Source organism: Quercus robur, chromosome 9 (assembly GCF_932294415.1).
Source record: "Quercus robur chromosome 9, dhQueRobu3.1, whole genome shotgun sequence".
In the NCBI taxonomy this organism is placed as follows: domain Eukaryota; kingdom Viridiplantae; phylum Streptophyta; class Magnoliopsida; order Fagales; family Fagaceae; genus Quercus; species Quercus robur.
The window spans coordinates 53,753,566-53,776,379 of NC_065542.1; the positions used below are offsets into that span (position 1 = coordinate 53,753,566).

At 32.3% G+C, this 22,814-nt stretch overlaps 1 protein-coding gene and 1 pseudogene across 1 annotated transcript; both read left to right on the plus strand.

Annotated features, from left to right (window-relative positions):
- Positions 1–22,814, plus strand: part of LOC126701211 (ethylene-responsive transcription factor-like protein At4g13040) — a 102,294-nt pseudogene that overhangs the window by 59,461 nt on the left and 20,019 nt on the right.
- LOC126699112 (uncharacterized) lies at positions 17,404–22,464 on the plus strand. Its single transcript, XM_050396695.1, has 3 exons — positions 17,404–17,468; positions 21,971–22,099; positions 22,217–22,464. The coding sequence occupies exons 1-3, from the start codon at positions 17,432–17,434 to the stop codon at positions 22,447–22,449; spliced, it is 399 nt and encodes a 132-aa protein (XP_050252652.1). The 5' UTR covers positions 17,404–17,431; the 3' UTR covers positions 22,450–22,464.

Below are 22,814 nucleotides of genomic sequence, written 5' to 3' on the forward strand. Positions count from 1 at the left end.
ACTATTTCATAAGAAAAAATTGTAATTGCTGTTTTTCTTTCTTTTATACCTGAGTTAAACTTTTAATGTGTTAATTAACTTTTTTCCCAATTAAATACCGAAAATGGAAAGGTAGTGATAAGATTGTACAATGAATGAAGGCATGCAATATATTTTTCCCAGTGATTCATGCATTATGTCCTTAGACAATTTAGAAAGCCAGTAATTGCATCTCTAGTGATTCAAACATTCTATTTGCAATGTATTTCTTTCTGGTTGAGACTAGACCATGTGGTGCTGTTTTCATCCAATTCATTCAAAACGTTTTTATATTCTAGATGTGACATAACTTTTATTTTCATGGATTTCTAAAAGATAAGATTTCGTTTTATTTGCATTTATGGAACAAAGTTAACATTCTGCAATTAGATTCCACTGTTGCAATTTAAATGATTTTTTTGCTTATTAATTATTTTATGTCAATTAGTAGGTCATTATGTACATGTTGGAACTATCTCTTAGTGGTTGGTGGTGCCATTCAAGTTTTGGCATGAAAAAGAGCTATGCTTAATTGCTTTATTCTCAAGGCTGGGACTTAAGTAATTTTCTCTTCAAGTATGTTGTTAATTTCAACGTATGGCATATAGGTATAACCAAGTAGTTCCTTCGATACTTCAAAAGATTTCATTAAGGTTTACCTGGGTATGGTTTAGTTTTTGAGTATTAATTTATTTTTTTATATTCATTTTTTTTATGTGTTTTTATTTTCGGAGGCAATTTCACATTTTTAATACTGTTTCCTTTGTGTTTGTTCATGTGGGTCTGCTTCAAGTTCTGAAATTGAGGTCAAAGATTGCATTAAGGTTTACCTGGGTATGATTTAGGTTTTGAGTATTAATTAATGAATTTTATATTATAATTTTTGTTGGATTTTGTTGATTTTAATGTTTTTTTTTAAGTTTATTTTTGGTTGATTGTTATGTTTTGCTTGCATGCATTAGTAGTTAAAAGGCACGCTTGATTTCTCTATTTCCCCTGTTTAGCTAGTGAGAAATTGTGGGAAAATTTTAAAGTTGGTACCTTTTAATATTTTTTTTTGGGGGGGGCTTTGAGATAGTATTCTCAATAGTGTCAACAAGAATATGATTGTAAATAACAAAATCTTGATTTGAGTTTCTCTTAAATAGTTAAGTTTCGTTGGGGTTGATAACAGAGTTTTTTGAACTGAGGTTCTTTGAAGATCAGCTTGGTTTCTTGAGAATCTGGAATCTGAGTATTGCCTGAGTGAGTTGTAAAGAGTTCATAAATGCAATGTCTGGTTATGAATATTGAATATGATATCCTTGTTCTTTGCAATATTTTGTTTTGTGGTTATCCGACAAAATTTCTCTGGGCTGTTTGCTAGTCTAAAAGGATAGGCAATGTGGCACCATATAGTGCTCATGTGCATGTCTTGATTTGCAGTTAGTTAACGCTTCTGTGCATGTGTCAATATGCAATCAATTAATGCTTGTGCGTGCAAGCATGTGTGTTTGTGTATGTTCATTCTACTGCACAGCTGCTTGTTTAACATTTTAACTTACTGCATAAGTTGTGGAGAAGATCCTGACTTCCCTGGCATGGTTCTTGATTGTATGATAATAGTCATGATTTTGAACTTAGTCTTGATTCTTAACAAGTCAAGCATCCAATTTAAATTTGGATTTGTTTGCTTTTGGTTTCTGATTTCTTCTTATGTTCAACAGGAAAGCTATTTAGTTACTCGAAAATGGATAAGAAGAAAAGTGTTGAATATCTGAATTTTGAACTATGGCTTTTGTCGAGTTGAGGTTTGCTTAGGTTTGCACTTAATCATGAATTCGCTTTTCTACTTTATTTCACTTCAAAATTTGGTCATCTTGGTTGCTTCTTTTTATCCTAACCTGTGCTATTGATGGTTTTGGTATGTGGCTCTATTTATAGGCTCCAAAAGTTAGTTTTTGCTTTGTTGATCAAACAAAGTTATGAAATTTTGTAACTTTACATGTATGTAACTTTATATGTAATTCTGAGCTAAATTGGTTCTATCTTTGTTTCCTTTCAGCTATGGCATCATATGTCCTAATTATGTTGCTTAGGTTTCCACTTAATCATGAATGCGCTTTTCTACTTTATTTCACTTCAAAATTTGGTCATCTTGGTTGCTTCTTTTTATCCTAACCTGTGCTATTGATGGTTTTGGTATGTGGCTCTATTTATAGGCTCCCGAAGTTAGTTTTTGCTTTGTTGATCAAACAAAGTTATGAAATTTTGTAACTTTACATGTATGTAACTTTATATGTAATTCTGAGCTAAATTGGTTCTATCTTTGTTTCCTTTCAGCTATGGCATCATATGTCCTAATTATGTTTTTGTGTATCTCTAGTTTTCTATGGAGAATGGCAACATAACTTATGGAGGTTAAATGCACATATGTTGATTACTTTTTCTTTTCTCTTGCTACTTGCTTAATATTTTCGTGGGATTCCCTTTATGAAAGAACAACATCACAATGCTCTCCTTTGCATGGCTTTTCTACTCATTCCTAATTCATCTTTCAAATCTTATGGAGTGAAAGTTTCCTTCTCAGCTTCAGGTATGCGACATTTGGTTTTTTATTTTGTTTTATTATTTTTTTTATAAGTAATAAAAATATATTATAAAGAGAAGAAGGGTGTGACCTGAGTATATGCAAAGTATGCTTCAGGGACAGTACAAATTAAGTGCATAAAGTACAAAAGTCCATGAAATACTTTTATTTTCTGGGTAGAGGTTCTTTATAAGTTTTATTATGTAATTTTGGTTTGTTACAGCACGTAGTTGCTTTATAGATGTTCCTTTTTGGGTTCTATTTGGAAGATGAAAACTATTGAGTATTGATATACTCTAATTTTTCCCCTCCTGTACAATTCGTTGTGCTATGAGATAAAGACTGGTGAAAATGGCATTTTTAAATCTTATTATAACCGACATGTTTGCTATGCTATTGTAGGACTACGTGTGGCTGTTTTTAGCCCCAACAATTTAAAGCCATATAATGCACATGACCATCTATGCACCCAGTTTGTAGTGCTATGACTCTGGAATCTGTGATGTGTTATTAAATCATATTTTTTTTCTTTTGAATAGTATTCTTCTACTCCCATATTAATTTTTTTTAATAAACATGGGAATGTTTACTTTGTAGATGCTAGATTTTTTATTTTCTTTCGGGTATTGGTGTCTTAAAAGTGGGTTTATTGATATGTAGCAAGAGAAGAAAGATTTTCCAACCACATTGATTAAGGAATGTAGTTGTTCAAAATTTAGCTTGAAAGAAGTTTTTTATTCTTTTTCTTTTGGGTGTTTAAGTTTGAAAAATTGTGCTATGCGTTTTTTCCCTAACAATTTTCTCTAAATTCAAATAGACCCTTAATGTTTTAACAAATTTTCACATATAAATATCCAAGATGTGGATTGAGATTAGACATTTTTTTTATTTGCTTGAAACTATTTGCAAAATCAGCTTGTGTATGCTACGTATAAAATAAGTAAAGACTTATTTTTAGGGATTTTTCTAGAGAGGAGGAAGTTCTGAATCTTTCTTCAATATGAGTTCTTTTCCTTTTGTTTTTGTTTTTTTTGTTTTTTTTTTCCCCTAATGCATACATACATACGTATATGAATTCTCCTGTTGGATTTTATTTAAAGCACACAGATTAGTCGGTGAACATGATGCTAAAGACAATAATGAGCTCAAAGAAAACCCTAACATCAATTACAGTGTAGGCTTTGGAGTTTGGGCTTAATTTAGGGATAAATTTTTAATGCATAGAAGGCTTCTTAATTCTAGTTGCTCGACTGCTTATTTATTTATTTTTTTTGGACAGTGGCTGAAGAGAAAACCTATGAGCTCCAATTCAATGTTGGTTAATAGGATTATATATTCGGTTAGTTTCCTAGTTTTTATTTGAAAGTTTTTTTTTTTTTTTTTAATTTTATTTATCAATTATGAATTTCTTGTGCATGGGTTTAGATTTTGTTGTTTCTCATTTTGTATGCAAAAAATGGCAAGAATAAGGGAATTTTTACTGAAATTTACAAATTTTAAAGTGAAAATTAATTTGATCTCAATCATATATGAAATTTTCGTAAGGTCTGTTTGTGTATTTGGTAGTTATTTTTGACTTTGGTTATCTCTTGGTTTTTGACTTTCGCAAATGCAAATATGCACTGCACATTTTTTTCTCCAAATTTGCACGCACCCTTCACTCCAAGGTACAGATTTTACCTCTTTTTCATGATTGGATTTAATTTTATAGGTTTGTTCAATTTTAGTTTATTGGATTTTTGCACGTTATTTTAGCTTCACTTCGTGAATGTGTCAGTTACTTTAGCTTCATTGTCTTATTTCAACATATCCAAATTATGTGTGTTTGCTTTTTGTTTCAATTTCTATTTATTTTTTATTTTGAGTTTTATGTGGTTGTCAATGTCATAGTTGGAATGACAGCGTGTGGGCATCTTATTACTCATTATGGGCTTCTACATCATCTCTTTGGTCTTCTTGAATCTTTGGTGTCCTTAACCTTCAATCTCCCTCTATTTTTCGTTTCAATGTTCAGTATCAGTCCTGAACAATCAAGCATCCAACCTACAACAATCCAAGACTTCATCATCCTCTCTCCTCCACTAATCGATTACACAGGTATGATTCGTAGTCCTTCAGTAAATATTATTCTCTGTTAGGGTTAGGGTTAGGGTTTTTGATATGATTCTCATCATTTTTTTGTTTCCGCTCATCTCCGAGCCCAAGAAACATAGGCGAGTCAGGTGAGTCTATTTCACTTTTCCGTGATTTTTTGGTTTTGTTTTCTGAAGCAATTTTTTTTTTTTCACATTTTTAATGTCGTTTCCTTTGTGTTTGTTCATGTGGGTCTGCTTCAAATTCTGGAATTGAGGCCAAAGATTGCATTAAGGTTTACCTGGGTATGAGTATTAATTTGGGTTTTGAGTATTATTTATTTGTCTATTTATTTTTTATATTAAAATTTTTATTGGATTATGTTGATTTAAAATTTTTTTTTTTTTGGTTGATTGTTATGTTCTGCTTCCATGCATTAGTAGTTAATACAATTGAGAAAATGTGGGAAAGTTTTAACGTTTGGGTTCTATATTTCCCTGTTTGGCTAGTGAGAAAATGTGGGAAAATTTTAAACTTGGCATGATATTAGAAAATAGAAATAAAAATGTTAAATGAAATACTGTAACTTACCCTCTTAACTTGCCTTGTCAATGGAGTTGTGTGACTCATTCCCTTTTCCCCCATTATTATACTATTTGCACTACTAGTGCTGCATCAAACACGGACATGCACATCACACACGCACACATGAAGACACAATTCTATCATTCCTGTGAAATTATTTTTTTTCATGACTACTGCATTCGCAGAAAAGCTTGGAAAATTTAAAGAACTTATAATTTGTATTATTAGATATATCAATCACTTGGTAGAAAAACAAGGATGCAAGTAATGAACCCTTAATCCCATATTCCTGAACCTCTCTCTGTTCTTTGTATTACTGTGATGTGTATGTTTGACTTTATGGGCACTATGTGTTGTAACTGCATATTTGTGCCCATAATAACATTATGAAATAATAACATTTGAAATCTTTATTTCCTACATATGATTAGTTGGATATTTGTAATATTGTTGGTTCTTAGTGTTTCATGCTTTAGATAACCTCATTATGATCCCTTTTTCTTTCTCATGTTTTTGCTTTTTTTGATGTAAAATTTCACTCTATAGAGAATAAATAATAATTGCATTCATCTCTTAAGTTAGAATTGATGATGATAATCTTGAATGATAGAGCAAAAATCAAATGGTGTGTTTTCTGTTTTCCTGTAATCTATAAAAATGAAATTAACCATAAATTATGGTAATAGCTCCTATATTTTTAGATGGCCATGCTTGTGGTAAATCTGGTAATAGATTCAGTTATTTATGTGAGAGAACATTGAAGTATTCAACTTAAACAGGCTAATTAAGCACACGTGAAATTATTTACAAAAAATATAATAAAAGTTATGACATGTTATGCATGATAGACTTTTGGTGGCACTGGCAGCCTAAGCAACCAGTTTAGCTTTCAGAACTTTGAATAGTCAATGAATGGGAATTGTATGTGTTTTGTGTTGGTTAGAATGTTTATATTTGATCATAAAAATTCTGACAAAAAGGTTTCAATCTGAAATCCTATGCTGGAACGGGGATGGGATGTGTGTGAGCATAAAAAGTATGGATATTAAGCAAGTGGCAGGAAGGTGGTCAGTTTTGGCTCCAAATTGAACTACCGATCTATCATGCTGGAGCTCCTAGTCCTTAATAATGTGATATGGTTTGCATTCCTGATTTTAATATTTCTGTTCCTCATTGTTGAGGTTATGACGGTATTTTTTTCATTAAAGTAACATGGGTTACACATTTTAATAGAGCAATTCGGGTGTATTGTACCCTGATTTAGTTGTAATCTCACAAATGAAACTCCATGCAAAGTGAGAGAATGAAAATGAGCCCTCATTCAATTCTGATGTCATTTATTGCTGTTTTGAATGTGTCTTTCAATTATTTAAACTAACAAGTTACTGAGAATAAACTAAAGAGGTAGGTTCCTGTCTTTGACCATTTATAACACATCTGCTCATGTACAAATGTAAATGTTGTCCGTGAGCGAATTTTTAACTTTTTTTTTTCCCCTCATTTTAGGTTGTGGACTTGAGCACTATTCATGGACCAAATTACCTTGCTATTTCTGCAAAAGCAAGGCAAGAATTATTGTGTGCAATTTCGGAGGCTATGAACATGGAGTTTTCTAATCCTGCTGAGAGAAGTTATGTTACTCAGATTAGTGCTTCCCCTCACTCAATTTCTCTCTCTCTCTCTCTCTCTCAAACATATCATTACAGTTTTTCTTTTATAGGTTTTCAAATAACAATATTGAATAGTCTCACCCAATTTCTCTCGGTTGTGTCGCTTGTGTGCATGTTTATGGTTGTTTGGCCATGGGTTTGGGTATTGCTATTCTTGTGGGTATGTGGCCATGTATGTATGTAGATGTGAATGAGTGTAATGTGTGGTCTGTTTGTATGTTTTTGATTTGGGATTTTGGGTTTAGTGTTTCGTATTGCGGAGGTTGTGAAAATGGGTTTGCAAGAAGTAAGGCTTGCCATAGTTACAGTTTTTTTTTTTTTTTTTTTTTAAGTGTTCTATCTCTTTTCGTCTCATAAATCTTGGGTTTGTGGACTTATTTGTGCTATTTGATTTCTGTAGTTTTGGATTGTGTTTGTGTTTTGGGTTTTGATTTCTCTGTGTGTTCATTGGGTTGATTTCTCTTGGGTATGAGTTGGTTTTGATTTCTCTGTGTTCTTTGGGTTGATTTCTCATGGGTATAGGTTGGTTATGATTTGTCTGTTCTTTGGGTTGATTTCTCATGGGTATGGGTTGTTTTGATTTCTCTATTCTTTGGTTGATTTCTCTTGGGTCTGTTCCTTGGTTTATTTCTCATGGATTTGGGTTTTGATTTCTCAGTTATTTGAGTCTGGGTTTTGAATTTCTCTGTTCTCTATGTAGGCCATTTGTCTACATTAATATTACATGATCAGTCACGTTTCGACATAAGCTATTTTTCTTCTTTCGAAGATATATATTGTCAATGAGATCCCCAGTACTATGTTTATTTGTTAATTCCAAATAAGGTTTTTTTTTTTTTTTTTTTTCCAGGTGTTTACTCCTACAAAAGGAGGTGCAGTTTTTTGTTTTGCTCTATATCTATAAATTTATTGATTGCCTTTGATAGGGTTGAGCTAGCAACACTCAGAGTGAAATCAAACCTAAGAGCCTTCATTGTGTTTTGAGGTAAGGACTAGTGAAAATGGCATTTTCCAATCTTATTATAACCTACATGTTTGTTATGTTGACATTATAGGATTACTTGTGGCCTTTTTTAGCCACAAAAATTTAAAGCCATATAGGGCACATGACAATTTATGCACCTAGTTTGTAGTGCTATGGCTCTGGAATCTATTTTCCTTTCACCAATGGAACCCAAAAATCTGTGACACGTTATGAAATCATATTTTTTCTTACAAATAGTATTCTTTTACTCACATATTAATTTTTTTGAATAAACATGGGAATGTTTACTTTGAAGATCATTTTCTTTGTTTCCTTTTTTTTTGGTATTGGTGTCTTAAATGTGGGTTTATTGAGATATAGCAAGTTAAGAAAACCACGTTGATTAAGGAATGTAGTTGTTTAAAATTTATCTTGAAAGATGTTTTTTATTTTTATTTTTTATTCTTTTTCTTTTGGGTGTTTTAGTTTGAAAAATTGTTGTTATGCGTTTTTTTCCTAACAATTTTCTCTAAATTCTTGTGGACCCTTAATGTTTTAACAAATTTTCACATATAAATATTCTTGGATGTGGATTGAGATTAGGCATAACATCAATTATAGTGTAGGCTTTGGAGTTTGGGCTCAATTTAGGGATAAATTTTTAATGCATAGAAAGCTTCTTAATTCTGATTGCTTAATTTCTTATTCTTTTTGTTTTTTGTTTTGGACTATGGCTGAAGAGAAAACATGTGAGCCCCAATTCAATGTTGGTCAATAGGATTATATGTTTGGTTAGTTTCCTATTTTTTATTTGAGAGTTTTTATTTATATATTTATCAATTGTGAATGACTTGTGCATGGGTTTAGATTTTGTTGTTTCATATTTTGTATGCAAAAAATGGCATGAATAAGGGAATTTTTACTGAAATTGACAAATTTTAAAATGAAAATTAATTTATCTCAATTATATATAAAATTTTTGTATGTTGTCTGTTCGTGTATTTGGTAGTTATTTTGGATTTTGGTTATCTCCTGGTTTTTGACTTTCACAAATGCTAATATGCACAACTTCACATTTTTTTCCTCATAATCTGCGTGCACCCTGCACTCCAAGGTACAGATTTTATTTCTTTTTCATGATTGGATTTAATTTTATAGGTTTGTTCAATTTAAGTTTATTGGATTTTTGCACATGTTATTTTAGCTTCACTTCGTGATTGTGTCACTTACTTTAGCTTCATTGTCTTATTTCAACAGATCCAAATTATGTGTTTGCTTTTTGTTTCAATTTTTATTTATATTTTATTTTTCATTTTTCATTTTGTGTGGTAGTCTATGTCATAGTTGGAATGACAGCGTATGGGCATCTTATTACTTAGTATGGGCTTCTTCATCATCTCTTTGGTCTTCTTGAATCTTTGGTGTCCTTGACCTTCGATCTCCCTCTATTTTTCATTTCTATGTTTCAGTATCACTCCTGAAGAATCGTGCATCTGACCTACAACAATGCAAGACTTCATCATCCTCTCTCTTCTCCACTAATTGATTACACCGGTATGATTCATAGTCCTTCAATAAATATTACTCTGAGTTTGTGCATGGGTTTCTGTCCAATGATATCATTTATGGGTTTCGGTATGGGATTGGGAGATGGAGGTAGAGGAGTAGATGAAAAAAGCAGAATTAGTTGTCGTTTTGGTATTCTTCTCCCTAAAATTTCTAATTTGATTTTTGATTGATCCCTACAAAATTTCAGGCCTGAATTTGTCCATCACCGCTGCTCAAGGCCATTGGGTTATGGAACCTCAGATTTGCTCAATTTTTAACCTTAATCACATGATTTGCGTTACATTTTATATGTTTATTTGCTCGTAACCATCGTGGTTTTGATTTCTGTCAAATAGCAAGCATTATGATTTTCAACTTCCTTAACAGCAACCTTTGTGCTGTAATTTTAAAAGACTGGGTTATGATTACTCTGTTCTGCACATTCTTGTTTCATTGGTGGATATGGAGTTCAAGATTCTTTGTAAGTGATTTAGTTTCTTTCATATTCATTAGAGGCTTAAATTTTCTGATCATGCACTTTGTTTTATATAATTTTTGCCTGTTGTTATTTTCAGGCAGCAACATTACAGTGTCCCATAAAAAAAAGGGGACTGGATGTTTTTGGTTTCTCTCTGTTAGGGTTAGGGTTAGCGTTTTTGATTTGATTCTCATCATTTTTTTCGTTTGTGTTTTTGTTTCACATTTTTAATACTGTTTCCTATGTGTTTGTTCATGTGGGTTTGCTTCGAATTCTGGAATTGAGGTAAAAAATTGCAGTATGGTTTACCTGGGCATGATTTAGGTTTTGAGTATTAATTAATTTATTTTATATTATATTTTTTGTTGGATTATGTTGATTTTAATGTTTTTTTAGTTTATTTTTGGTTGATTGTTATGTTCTGCTTGCATGCATTTGTAGTTAAAAGGCATGTTTGGGTTCTCTATTTCCCTATTTGGCTAGGGAGAAAATTTTAAAGTTGGTACCTTTTAATATATATATTGAGTCAATTGAGTCAACAAGGATATGATGGTAAATAACAAAATCTTGATTTGAGTTTATGTTAAATAGTTAAGTTGTGTTGGGGTTGATAACAGAGTTTTTTGAACTGAGGTTCTTTGAAGATCAGCTTGGTTTCTTGAGAATCTGGAATCTGAGTATTGCTTCAATGAGTCATAAAGAGTTCGCAAATGCAATGTCTGGTTATGAATATTGAATGTGGGAGCATCAAGTAATGGCTATGAACTCTCAAAATCAAAGAGAAACTTATTAATTTAATTAAGAGGCCTTGGCAGTATTATTATGCTGAAAACTTGATGTTGCATACAAACTTAACGGTAAAGTTTTTAAATTTTGTTTTATAAACTTAATGGTTAGGTGTGGTATTTCAATTATCTTGATTTAGATTTAGGGTTATGTTTGGTTGTTTTTTCTTATGATTGATTACCAGAAACTGATGTGGTTTTGATAATTTCAATTATTTGGCGCATTGCTCTGGCATTCGTGTTTCAATAATTCAATCAAAACTCCTTGTCCTAATCATATCCCATTGCGAGAATATAACCAGGTGTGCTATTCATAATTCACCATCTGTTGTCTCTCTCTCTCTCTCTCTCTTTAGGTTAGGTAGAGATTTTCTTTCCTGGTCTTCTTATTCTGTTCTGTTTAGAATTGGTTTTCTTATGAGTATTTGTTTTAGTCTCCATATTTATATTGACAACTGTTTTTGTGTGATGGCATAATCTGGTGGATCCTTCTCCATTGCCAACATTTATGTTGAAGCAGTGTAAGAAATCAAAAGCAAAAATTATGTGGAGGTATTCCTTTGATATTGTATATGGAAGATGGAGTGCATCCATTTTTAGGTTGAAATTCCTACTTACTGTTGGATATTGTATATGGCAGATGAAGTTGGTGAAAAATCAATGCTGGAGACAATGTGCCCGTTTGGATTTGAATTATAGCTGCGTCTGCCTTTCTGAATTTTTTTTTTTTTTTCCCAGCCGCACTATTTGACCAAGTCAACCGTAAACAGTACATTCATGTACTGTTTACGGACCCACAAATTTCACTTTTCAGCAACTTTTTCATTAAAAATGGGTCCCGCAACATTATTCACACATTTAAAAATTATTTTGCTACAGTTTTTTCAGTTTCAGTTTCTGCAAAAATAAGCTCAATTCAAACGGACCCAATATCTTTAGAGCGTAAAGCAAGGTGGAGAAAAGAAATCAAATTGCTTTATTTGTAAAATATCTTTTTCTTTTGCAACCTGTGTGATTTTGGTTATGTTAATTTCCCCTCAAATGTTTTTTTCCGTTCATGATTTTATCTGCAATTCAGGAGGCTATGAACATGGAGTTTTCTAATCCTGCAGAGAGAAGATATGTTACTCAACTAGCTATGAAGTTCCACCATATATGAGGTAATCTGCCCTCAATTTGACTGTTTACACTATGCACATTTCACATGAAAACTTACACTTCCAAAATTGAGATTAGGATTTAAGTTCAATCCAGGTTGAGATTATGATAGAATCGGGAAATGTAGATTTCTCTAAATATTTTTTTGCTAGAAAAAATATAGTGAGTTTAAAAGACTTGACAATCAATTGAATCGCTTAATTGTTAGACATTAATAATACTTAAAAACCTTGGTTGAAGATGAATTCCTTCTCCCATGCTGTTCTAGAGATTACATCTCTATTATATTGTCCATCTTATTTTGAATGTCTTGATTGTATTGATCCCAACGGTCAAAATGAGGACGATGTCTTACTGTGGAAAGATTAAAATCTCTCTCTCTCTCTCTCAGAAAACCAATTCAGTTTATATCAATTCCTAGTTGAATGCGTATTAATTTCATTTGAAAGGATTTGAAAATTTATATTCTCCTGATTTTATAACTATTCCTGATTTGAAATTAATAAAAAAAAAAAAAAAAATGACATTGTGGTTAGAATGACTTGATGTTCATTTCAGTTTGCCAACTACTTTTAGTAGCAAATTTGATTTCTTTGTGTTGTTGATGTTTGCCTAATGTAAAGATCCTTAAAGTGGTGTTCATATCAAGAATTTGACACTGTTTTTGTCCTGTTTTGGTTTGCTAGACTTCATTTGTGTTTGGAGTAATAAATTACCATTTCTTAAGTAAAAATTGTAATTGCTGTTTTTCTCTTTTATACCTGAGTTAAACTTTTAATGTGTTAATTAACTTTTTTCCCAATTAAATACTGAAAATGGAAAGGTGGTGATAAGATTGTTCAATGAATGAAGGCATAAAATATATTTTTCCCAATGATTCATGCATTATGTCCTTAGACAATTTAGAAAGCCAGTAATTGCGTCTCTAGTGATTCAAACATTCTCTATTTGCAATTTATTTCTTTCTGGCTGAGACTGGACCATGTGGTGCTGCTTTCATCTGATTCATTCAAAAAAATTGTATATTCTAGAAGTGACATAACTTTTGTTTTCATGGATTTCTAAAAGATAAGATTTTGTTTTATTTGCATTGATGGAACTAACATTCTGCAACATTGTAGCAAGTGAGTTTCTCCAATTAGATTCCACTGTTGCAATTTAAATGATTTTTAAGCTTATTAATTATTTTATGTCAATTAGTAGGTCATTATGTTCATGTTGGAACTATCTCTAAATGGTTCGTGGTGCCATTCTAGTTTTGGCATGAAAAAGAGCTATGCTTAATTGAATTGCTTTATTCTCCGGGCTGGGACTCAAGTAATTTTCTCTTCAAGTATGTTGTTAATTTCAAGGTATGGCATATAGGTAGAACCAAGTAGTTCCTTCAATACTTCAAAAGATTGCATTAAGGTTTACCTGGGTATGATTTAGGTTTTGAGTATTAATTTATTTTTTTATATTAATTTTTATTTTATTTTATGTGTTTTTATTTTCAGACGCAATTTCACATTTTTAATACTGCTTCCTTTGTGTATGTTCATGAGGGTCTGCTTCAAATTCTGGAATTGAGGTCAAAGATTGCATTAAGGTTTACCTGGGTATGATTTAGGTTTGAGTATTAATTAATTTATTTTATATTATAATTTTTGTTGGATTATGTTGATTTTAATGTTTTTTTTAGTTTATTTATGGTTGATTGTTATGTTCTGCTTGCGTGCATTAGTAGTTAAAAGGCATGTTTGGGTTTGCTTCCCTGTTTGGATAGTGAGAAATTGTGGGAAAATTTTAAAGTTGGTACCTTTAAATATTCTTTTTTTTTTTTTTTTTTTTGGGGCTTTGAGATAGTATTGTCAATAAAGTCAACAAGGATATGATGGTAAATAACAAAATCTTGATTTGAGTTTCTGTTAAATAGTTAAGTTATGTTGGGGTGGATAAGAGTTTTTTGAACCTTGAAGATCAGATTGGTTTCTTGAGAATCTGGAATCTGAGTATTGCCTGAGTGAGTCATAAATAAGAGTTCGTAAATGCAATGTAGGACTACTTGTGGCCTTTTTTAGCCACAACAATTTAAAGCCATATAGGGCATATTACAATTTATGCACCCAGTTTATAGTGCTATGGCTCTGGAATCTATTTACCTTTTAACAATGGAACCCAAAAATGTGTCACGTGTTATGAAATCATATTTTTTCTTATGAATTGTAGTGTTCTACTCCCATATAAATCTTTTTTATTGAACATGGGATTGTTTACTTTGAAGATGCTAGATTTTTTATTTTCTTTCTTTCCATTATTTTTTTTTTGGGGGTATTGGTGTCATAAAAGTGGGTTTATTGGGATATAGCAAGTTAAGAGAAGAAAGATTTTCCAACCACGTTGATTAAGGAATGTAGTTGTTTAAAATTTAGCTTGAAAGAGGTTTTTTATTTTTATTTTTTATTCTTTTCTTTTGGGTGTTTAAGTTTGAAAAATTGTTGCTATGCGTTTTTTCCTAACAATTTTCTCTAAATTCGAGTAGACCCAGAATGTTTTAATAAATTTTCACATATAAATATTCTTGAATGTGGAATGCGATTAGACATTTTTTTATTTGCTTGAAACTAATTGCAAAATCAGCTTGTGTATGCTACCTATAAAATAAGTAAAAACTTATTTTAGGGATTTTGCTAGAGAGAAGGAAGTTCTACATCTTTCTGCAATATTAGTTCCCTTCCTTTTGTTTTGTTTTTCCCTTTATGCATATGTTCATACATATATGAATTCACTTGTTGGATTTTATTTAAAGCACCCAGATTAGTCAATGAACTTGATACTAAAGACAGCAATGAGCTCAAAGAAGACCATAACATCAATTATAGTGTAGGCTTTGGAGTTTGGGCTCAATTTAGGGATAAAATTTTAATGCATTGAAAGCTTCTTAATTCTAATTGCTCGATTGCTTATTCTTTTTTGGACATTGGCTGAAGAGAAAACCTATGAGCTCCAATTCAATGATGGTCAACAGGATCATATGTTTGGTTAGTTTCCTATATTTTATTTGAAAGTTTTATTTATTTATTTATTAATTATGAATGTCTTCCGCATGGGTTTGGATTTTGTATGCAAAAAATGGCATGAATAAGGGAATTTTCACTGAAATTTACAAATTTTAAAATGCAAATTAATTTAATCTCAATCATATATAAAATTTTCGTATATGGTCTGTTTGTGTATTTGGTAGTTATTTAGGACTTTGGTTATCTCTTGGTTTTTGACTTTCGCAAATGCAAATATGCGGAACTTCACATTTTTATCTCCAAATCTCCAAGGTACAGATTTTACTTCTTTTTTGTGCTTGGATTTAAATTTATAGATTTGTTCAATTTAAGTTTATTGGATTTTTGCATGTTATTTTAGCTTCACTTCGTGATCGTGTCGGTTACTTTAGCTTCATTGTCTTAGTTAAACATATCCAAATTATGTGTGTTTGCTTTTTGTTTCAATTTCTATTTATTTTTTATTTTGAGTTTTGAGTTTTATGTGGTAGTGAATGTCCTATTTGGAATAACAGCGTATAGGCATCTTATTACTCAGTATGGGCTTCTACATTGTCTCTTTGGTCTTCTTGAATCTTTGGTGTCCTTAACCTTCAATCTCCCTTTATTTTTTGTTTCTATGTTTCAGTATCAGTCCTGAACAATCAAGCATCCAACCTAAAACAATCCAAGAGTTCATCATCCTCTCTCTTCTCCACTAATCGATTATGCAGGTATGATTCGTAGTCCGTCAATAAATATTACTCTGGGTTTGTGCATGGGTTTCTGTCTAATGATATCATTTATGGGTTTCAGTATGAGATTGGGAGATGGCTGCAGAGGAGTAGATGATAAAAGCAGAATCAGTTGTGGTTTTGGTATTTTTTTCTCTCTACAAATTTCTAATTTGATTTTTTATTCATCCCTACAAAATTTCAGGGCTGAATTCGTCCATCACAGCTGCTCAAGGGCATTGGGTCATGGAAAATTCAGGTTTGCTCAATTTTTAACCTTAAACACAAGATTCACATTACATTTGATGTGTTTATTTTCTCAGAACCATCGTGGTTTTGATTTCTGTCAAATTGCAAACATTATGATTTTCAACTTCCTTAACAGCAACCTTTGTGCTTCAATTTTAAAAGACTGGATCATGATTACTCTGTTCTACACATGCTTGTTTCATTGGTGGATATGGTGTTCAAGATTCTTTGTAAGTGATTTAATTTATTTCATATTCATTATGGGGTGAAATTTTCTGAATAGTTTAAATCTTCCTGACCAAAAAAAAAGATGTGTGAGTATAAAGTAATGGCTTTGAACTTTCAATATCAAAGAGAAACTTATTAATTTAATTAAGAGGACTTGGCAGTATTATTATGCTGAAAACTTGATATTGCATACAAAATCTCATAAGGCAAAATTCTATGAAGGATGGCCAAATTTTCCCTTTTTACTATTTTAAAAAACAAACCCCCACACGCTCACGCACACGCGTGCACACACACACACTTTGTCACCACCAGATAAGTCTTTCTCTGAAAATGTTACTGGTAAATTTTTAAATTTTGTTTTATAAGCATAATGGTTAGGTATGGTATTTCAATTAACTTGATTTAGATTTAAGGTTACATTTGTTTGTTTTTTCTTATGAATGATTACTAGAAATTGATGAGGTTTTGATAATTTCAATTATTGGGCGCATTGCACTCACATTCATATTTCAATAATTCAATCAAAACTCCTTGTCCTAATTGTATCCTTTTGCGAGAATATAACCAGTTGTGCTATTCATAATTCACCATCTGTTGTCTCTCTCTCTCTCTCTCTCTCTCTCTCTCTCTTTAGGTTATGGAATTTTTTTCATTTGTGGTTGTGATTTTCTTTCCTAATCTTTGTCTTTTGTTTTGTTTAGAATTGGTTCTCTTTTGAGTATTTGTTTTAGTCTCCATTTTTATATTGATAACTGTTTTTGTGTGATTGCATAATCTGTTGGAGGTATTCCTTTGATATTGTATATAGATGATGGAGCACATCCATTTTTGGGTTGAAATTCCTACTTATTGTTGGATATTGTAAATGGCAGATGAAGTGCATCTATTTATGGTGAAAAGTCATGCTAGAGCCAATGTCTTTAGAGAGTAAAGCAAGTTGGAGAAAAGAAATCAAATTGCTTTTATCTGGAAAAAAATCTTTTTCTCTCGCAACCTGCGTGATTTTGATTATGTTAATTTCCTCTCAAATGTTTCTTTCCTTTCATGATTTGATAAATAATGGTAACTCAACTAAATAGTGATATACTTGATCAGTCTGGAGTAAGGGGCTACTCTTTATTGTTTATTATTATCTTTTTTATGAGAAAGGGGCTACTCTTTATTGTTTGAAATTTCCCTTTCTCCAAAATATGATGAATGGCCCTAGGTGTAAATTATAATAAATTTGCTTGAATGGATTTCCAAAACCATACAAAGAGATTATGTTTTTAATTCCAAGTTCCTTCATTATTTTTTATGTTTGCAGGTATTATGTGAAACATATCAAGTTTTAAGTGATCCAGTGCGAAGAGATGCTTATCATTGAGATGGAAAAAATTACATATCTAGGTACGTTTTTGTGCCTGCACTTGTGGAAATATTGTGAGTTGTCACATGCTCATATTACTGCTCCTTTGTGTTTCATATTACTACTATATTGAAGAACAATAAGGATTCTACTATCAGAACAATATTTGAATTTCAATTCCATTTCCTCTACTCAAGTTTCATGGAATGACTTTTTTTTTTTAAACACAAATTTTGGTTTCAACTACAACATTTATTATATGTTTAAACCAAACAAACCCATTCATCTTGCTAGAAGTAATAGTCAAACACAAGATAAAATATTCATTAACCTAACTATGATTACAATTAAAATAAAATGTTAATGGAAACACTTATAATAGAACGAGATGTTAGTTTATGAATTTGTCTTTAGCTACTTGAATTTTGTCATATGAAAAGTTACATTCAAGATGCTTGGTATGCTGTTGAAAGAATTGAAGCTGAATTTCGATCTTGGGTTTGAAACATAGCCCTATATATGCTGATAATTTTTTACTAAAGAAATTTTTTTTCTTATAATAATGTTGATGCGGGAGATGCAAGATTATTTTTGTAATAAGGCAATTAGGGTTTCCTAGCCAATTAGAACTAGGGTTTAGTAATCCTTTATAAGCAATCTATTGTACTCGTTGAGGAGATAGTTGATATTTTGATGAATGAAAACAATGGCCGTTTGGTCTTTCTTTGGTCTGGTGCTGACTCTTGGTCCACCCTAGGTGCTGGCCTCCTAGTGGTTTTCTCGCTTGGTGTTGACTCCAAGCAAGGCTTAGGTGCTGACTCTTAGGTCACATCCCTTTATTTTTCCATTGTTTCAGTTTTGTTTTGGTTGTCCTGCGTTAGTTTTGGTATCAGAGCAAACACCGATCTGTTAAAAGTATCACCGCAGGAAAGAATCAGAAAAAATCACACAAAAAAAAAAAAAAAGAAAAAAAAATCCTTTGCTGTCATTATTTTCCACCCATCAGAACACCACCGCACCACACTACAGTAACCCAGATTTCAAACCAAACACAGAATCTACCAAATTCACAAACCCAGCGTGAATCACCAATCCCTCCTCCCTCAAGCCATATCACCACCATTAATGTAAACAACCCAGCCACTCCAAGACCCCAACCCTTTGCAACCACAAAGACAGAGAAGATGCCCTGTTGCCACCGACCCAGATCGTCAATTTTTGCCCTTCCTCGCGACAGAGAAGAAGTCCTGTTGCCGCCGACTCGGTTCCTGCTTGCCACTGTGACTAGTCGCAGCGACCCACCGTGAGCACTTTCCATCCCTACCTTGCGCCACCATGCCTTCCACTTACTTGCTGCCGTTCCGCCGCAAGTACCCCATCGACCCAAAGGTAACCCAGTACAGCCCCTCTGCGTTATCCACTTTCTTTAGGCCAAAAAAAAAAAATCTAACCAACCCATCTTAGAAACGGACGCTTGACCAGCCCATGTGTTAACAAGCCCAAAGCCCACATTTTACAACACCAGTTTTCTTTTTAAAAAAAAAAAAAAAAAAGGAAGACCCAACCCACGAAATCCAAACCTGTCAACCAGCCCAGTCCCAGCAACTATCTGAGAGAATAGTCTTAGAAGCCTATTCCAACAATCTGTCCAGAGAACATCACAGCAAACTTCCAACTATTTGTTGAAGCACCATTTTAGAGAATCATGGTAATATTAGGAGCACCTTATTTTGATGGTTATGAAACTTATCCACGAGATTTTGTCAACTGGCTGAATGGGATGGAGCAATTCTTTGAGCAAGCAAATTTTGCATATAACAAAAAGGTTCGATATGCCAAGTTGAAGTTAATAGGTAAAGCACAAAGGTTTTGGGAGAATCTTGAATATTTCCGCTATATGAATTGTGAACCTGCTATTAGTGTGTGGGAAGATATGAAAGAAAAGTTTTGTGATGAGTATTTGTCACCATACTATCGAGCTAAGTATCTACCCCAATCTCAATGTAGTACTTTTCAAGTTGAAGCAAATACGATGAATCCTCATTCTCATCCCATTTCATATCCTTAGTGCACTTTTGGACAATCTATCAAGGAATTAAAGGAATTATCTGTAAAACTCGTGAAAAATATTCAAGACATGATTGCTTAGATGAAGCAAATGAAGACTCAAACCGATTTAATTGGGAAACCAAGGATAATTGATCACAATGAACTTATTGCTGCCCCCATAGAAGACAACATTGATGGTGATATCTTGGTCGTGCCTCGACAAGTGTTGCTTTAACATGCGTGCAAGGAAATGAATCTATTGAAGAATAGCAAGGTGAAAAGATGGTGCCTAAAGAGAGTATTATGTTAGAGGGTGCACATGATGGGAAAGTTGAAGTTGTTGAATGTGTTTCTAATCAACCCTCCACGGTCCTTGAAGATCTACATCTTGGTGAAGTCGAAGAGGTTAAAACCATAGTGCTTCCTATGGTTCATAAGGTTCAAGAAGAGATTATACTGATTCCACACATTGATTTTGTTATTCCAAATGAGTTTGATGTGGTGGAATTCAAGGTTTTTCTTTTCCCTGTGCTTTCTAGTAATTTATTGAGCTATTAGTATTTTAATTTGGGAAGCAAGGTTATTTTTGTAATAAGGCAATTAGGGTTTCCTAGCCAATTAGAACTAGGGTTTAGTAATCTTTTATAAGCAACCTATTGTACTCGTTGAGAAGATAGTTGATATTTTGATAAATGAAAACAATGGCCGTTTGGTCTTTCTTTGGTCTGATGCTGACTCCAGGTCCACCCTAAGTGCTGACTCCTAGTGGTTTTCCCACTTGGTGTTGACTCCAAGCAAGGCCTAGGTGTTAACTCCTAGGTCATATCCTTTTATTTTTCCATTGTTTCAGTTTTGTTTTGATTGTTCTGCGTCAAATACAGTATCACACTCAAATAGTCTTAAATTCCTTTTAGCTATTAGTATATGCTCTTTTAGGCTATCTGGATTTTAGTAATTCTGAATCATCGGGACTGGTTGTGGAGGGGTATATTGAAACACTCTAAAATCTTGGGGGTTCTGTAATATCCTTTCAAATCACAAGATGTCTTTTAAGGGTTTGCATTTTTAAGTACTAATATTTTTATGTTTTATTTTCCTCTATGAGTTGAAGGTTTGCAGTTTTTTGTGTGGGTTTGCATGTTTACATTTTAGGATATTAATGATGGATAAGGTTTAAAGTTATAGTAGTCATTAATCTGAGCATCTGTTTTATTTGGATTTTAGTAATTCTGAATCATTGGGACTGGTTGTGGAGGGGTATATTGAAAAACTCTAAAATCTTGGGGGTTCTGTAATATCCTTTCAAATCACAAGATTTCCTTAAGGGTTTGCATTTTTAAGTACTAATATTTTTATGTTTTATTTTCCTCTATGAATTGATGGTTTGCAGTTTTTTGTGTGGGTTTGCATGTTTACATTTTAGGATATTAATGACAGATAAGGTTTAAAGTTGTAGTAGTCATTAATCTGAGCATCTGCTTGATATGAGTAGGATGTTTAAAATTTTAGAAGTTTCACCAGGTAACAAGAAAGCTGTTTAGTTGCTGGAAAATGGATAAGAAGAAAAGTATTAAAGATCTGAATTTAGAAGTATGATTTTTGTGGAGTTGAGGTTTGTTTGGGTTTCCATTTGATCATGAATGCACTTTTCTACTTTATTTCACTGCAAAATTTGGTCATCTTGGTTGCTTCTTTTTATCCTAACCTGTGCTATAATTTGGCTGATGGTATTGGTATGTGACTCTATTTATAGGCTATAGAAGTTAATTTTTGCTATGTTGATAAAACAAAGTTAGGCAATTTAGTAACTTTATATGTAATTCTGAGCTAAATTGGTTCTATATTTGTTTCCTTTCTGCTATGGCATCATATGTCCTACTTACTTTTTTGTGTATCTCTGGTTTTCTTTGGAGAAATGGCAAGATAACTAATGGAGGTTAAATGCACATATGTTGATTACTTTTTCTTTTTCTATTGCTGCTTGTTTAATATTTTCATGGGTTTCCCTTTATGAAAGAACAACATAACAGTGCTGTCCTTTGCATGCCTTTTCTACTCATTCCTAATTCAATCTTTCATTGCTCATGGAGTGAAATTTTGCTTCTCAGCTTCAGCTTCAGGTATCCAACATTTTTTTTTTTTTTTTACATTATAAAAAGAAGAAGGGTGTGACCTGAGTATACTGGAAGTATACATCAAGGACAAAGTATTAAGTGCATATAGTACAAAATTCCATGAAACCTTGAACATGTATGAAAACTTTGTTTGCATATCATACTTTTATTTTCTGGGTTGAGTTTCTTTATAAGTGTTATTATGTAATATTGGTTTGTTACGGCACGCAGTTGTGTTATAGATGTTCCTTTATGAGTTATTTGGAAGTTGAAAATTATTGAGTATTGATATACTCTAACTTTTTCCCCTCCTGTACAACGGGAAAGTGGCATTTTTAAATCTTATTATAACTGACATGTTTGTTATGTTGACATTGTAGGACTACTTGTGGCCGTTTTTAGCCACAACATTTTAAAGCCATATAGGGCACATGACAATCTATGCACCCAGTTTGTAGTTCTATGGCTCTGGAAACTATTTACCTTTCACCAATGGAACCCAAAAATCTGTGAGGCGTTATGATATCTCATTTTTTCTTATGAATAGTATTCTTCTACTTCCAAATTAATTTTTTTTAATAAACATGGGAATGTTTACTCTTCAAATATTTGAAATTTGATTCTAGGTTGCTTGATGTGGATTGCTTGGTTGGAACGAAATCGTCGTTCTTTTGAGAACACTGAGAAGACTTTGGAAGAGTTTAAGGTTTTATGCCAGCGTAGTCTATTTGAGTGGTTTGTTGGGGTTTTATTGATTGTTCTTCTTTCGCTGGGTTTATGTTTTCCTGATTTCCGTCTTCTTTGTTGTTTGTTTTATCCTTTTCTTGTTGTTCATCATCATGAACAATTTGTATTTTAACTTTCTATTTTCATTAATAATATTTCTTTGATTACCTATGGAAAAAAAAAAAAAAAAAGATGCTAGGTTTTTCATTTTCTTTCTCTCCCCCCCCCCCCCCCTTTTTTTTTGGGTTTTGGTGTCTTAAAAGTGGGTTTATTGAGATATAGCAAGTTAAGAAAAGAAAGATTTGCCAACCACGTTGATTAAAGAATGTAGTTGTTTAAAATTTAGCTTAAAAGAGGTTTTTTATTTTTATTTTTTATTCTTTTTCTTTTGGGTGTTTTAAGTTTGAAAAATTGTTGGTAACAGTTTTTTTCCTAACAATTTTCTCTAGATTCTAGTAGACCCTTAATGTTTTAACAAATTTTCACATATAAATATTC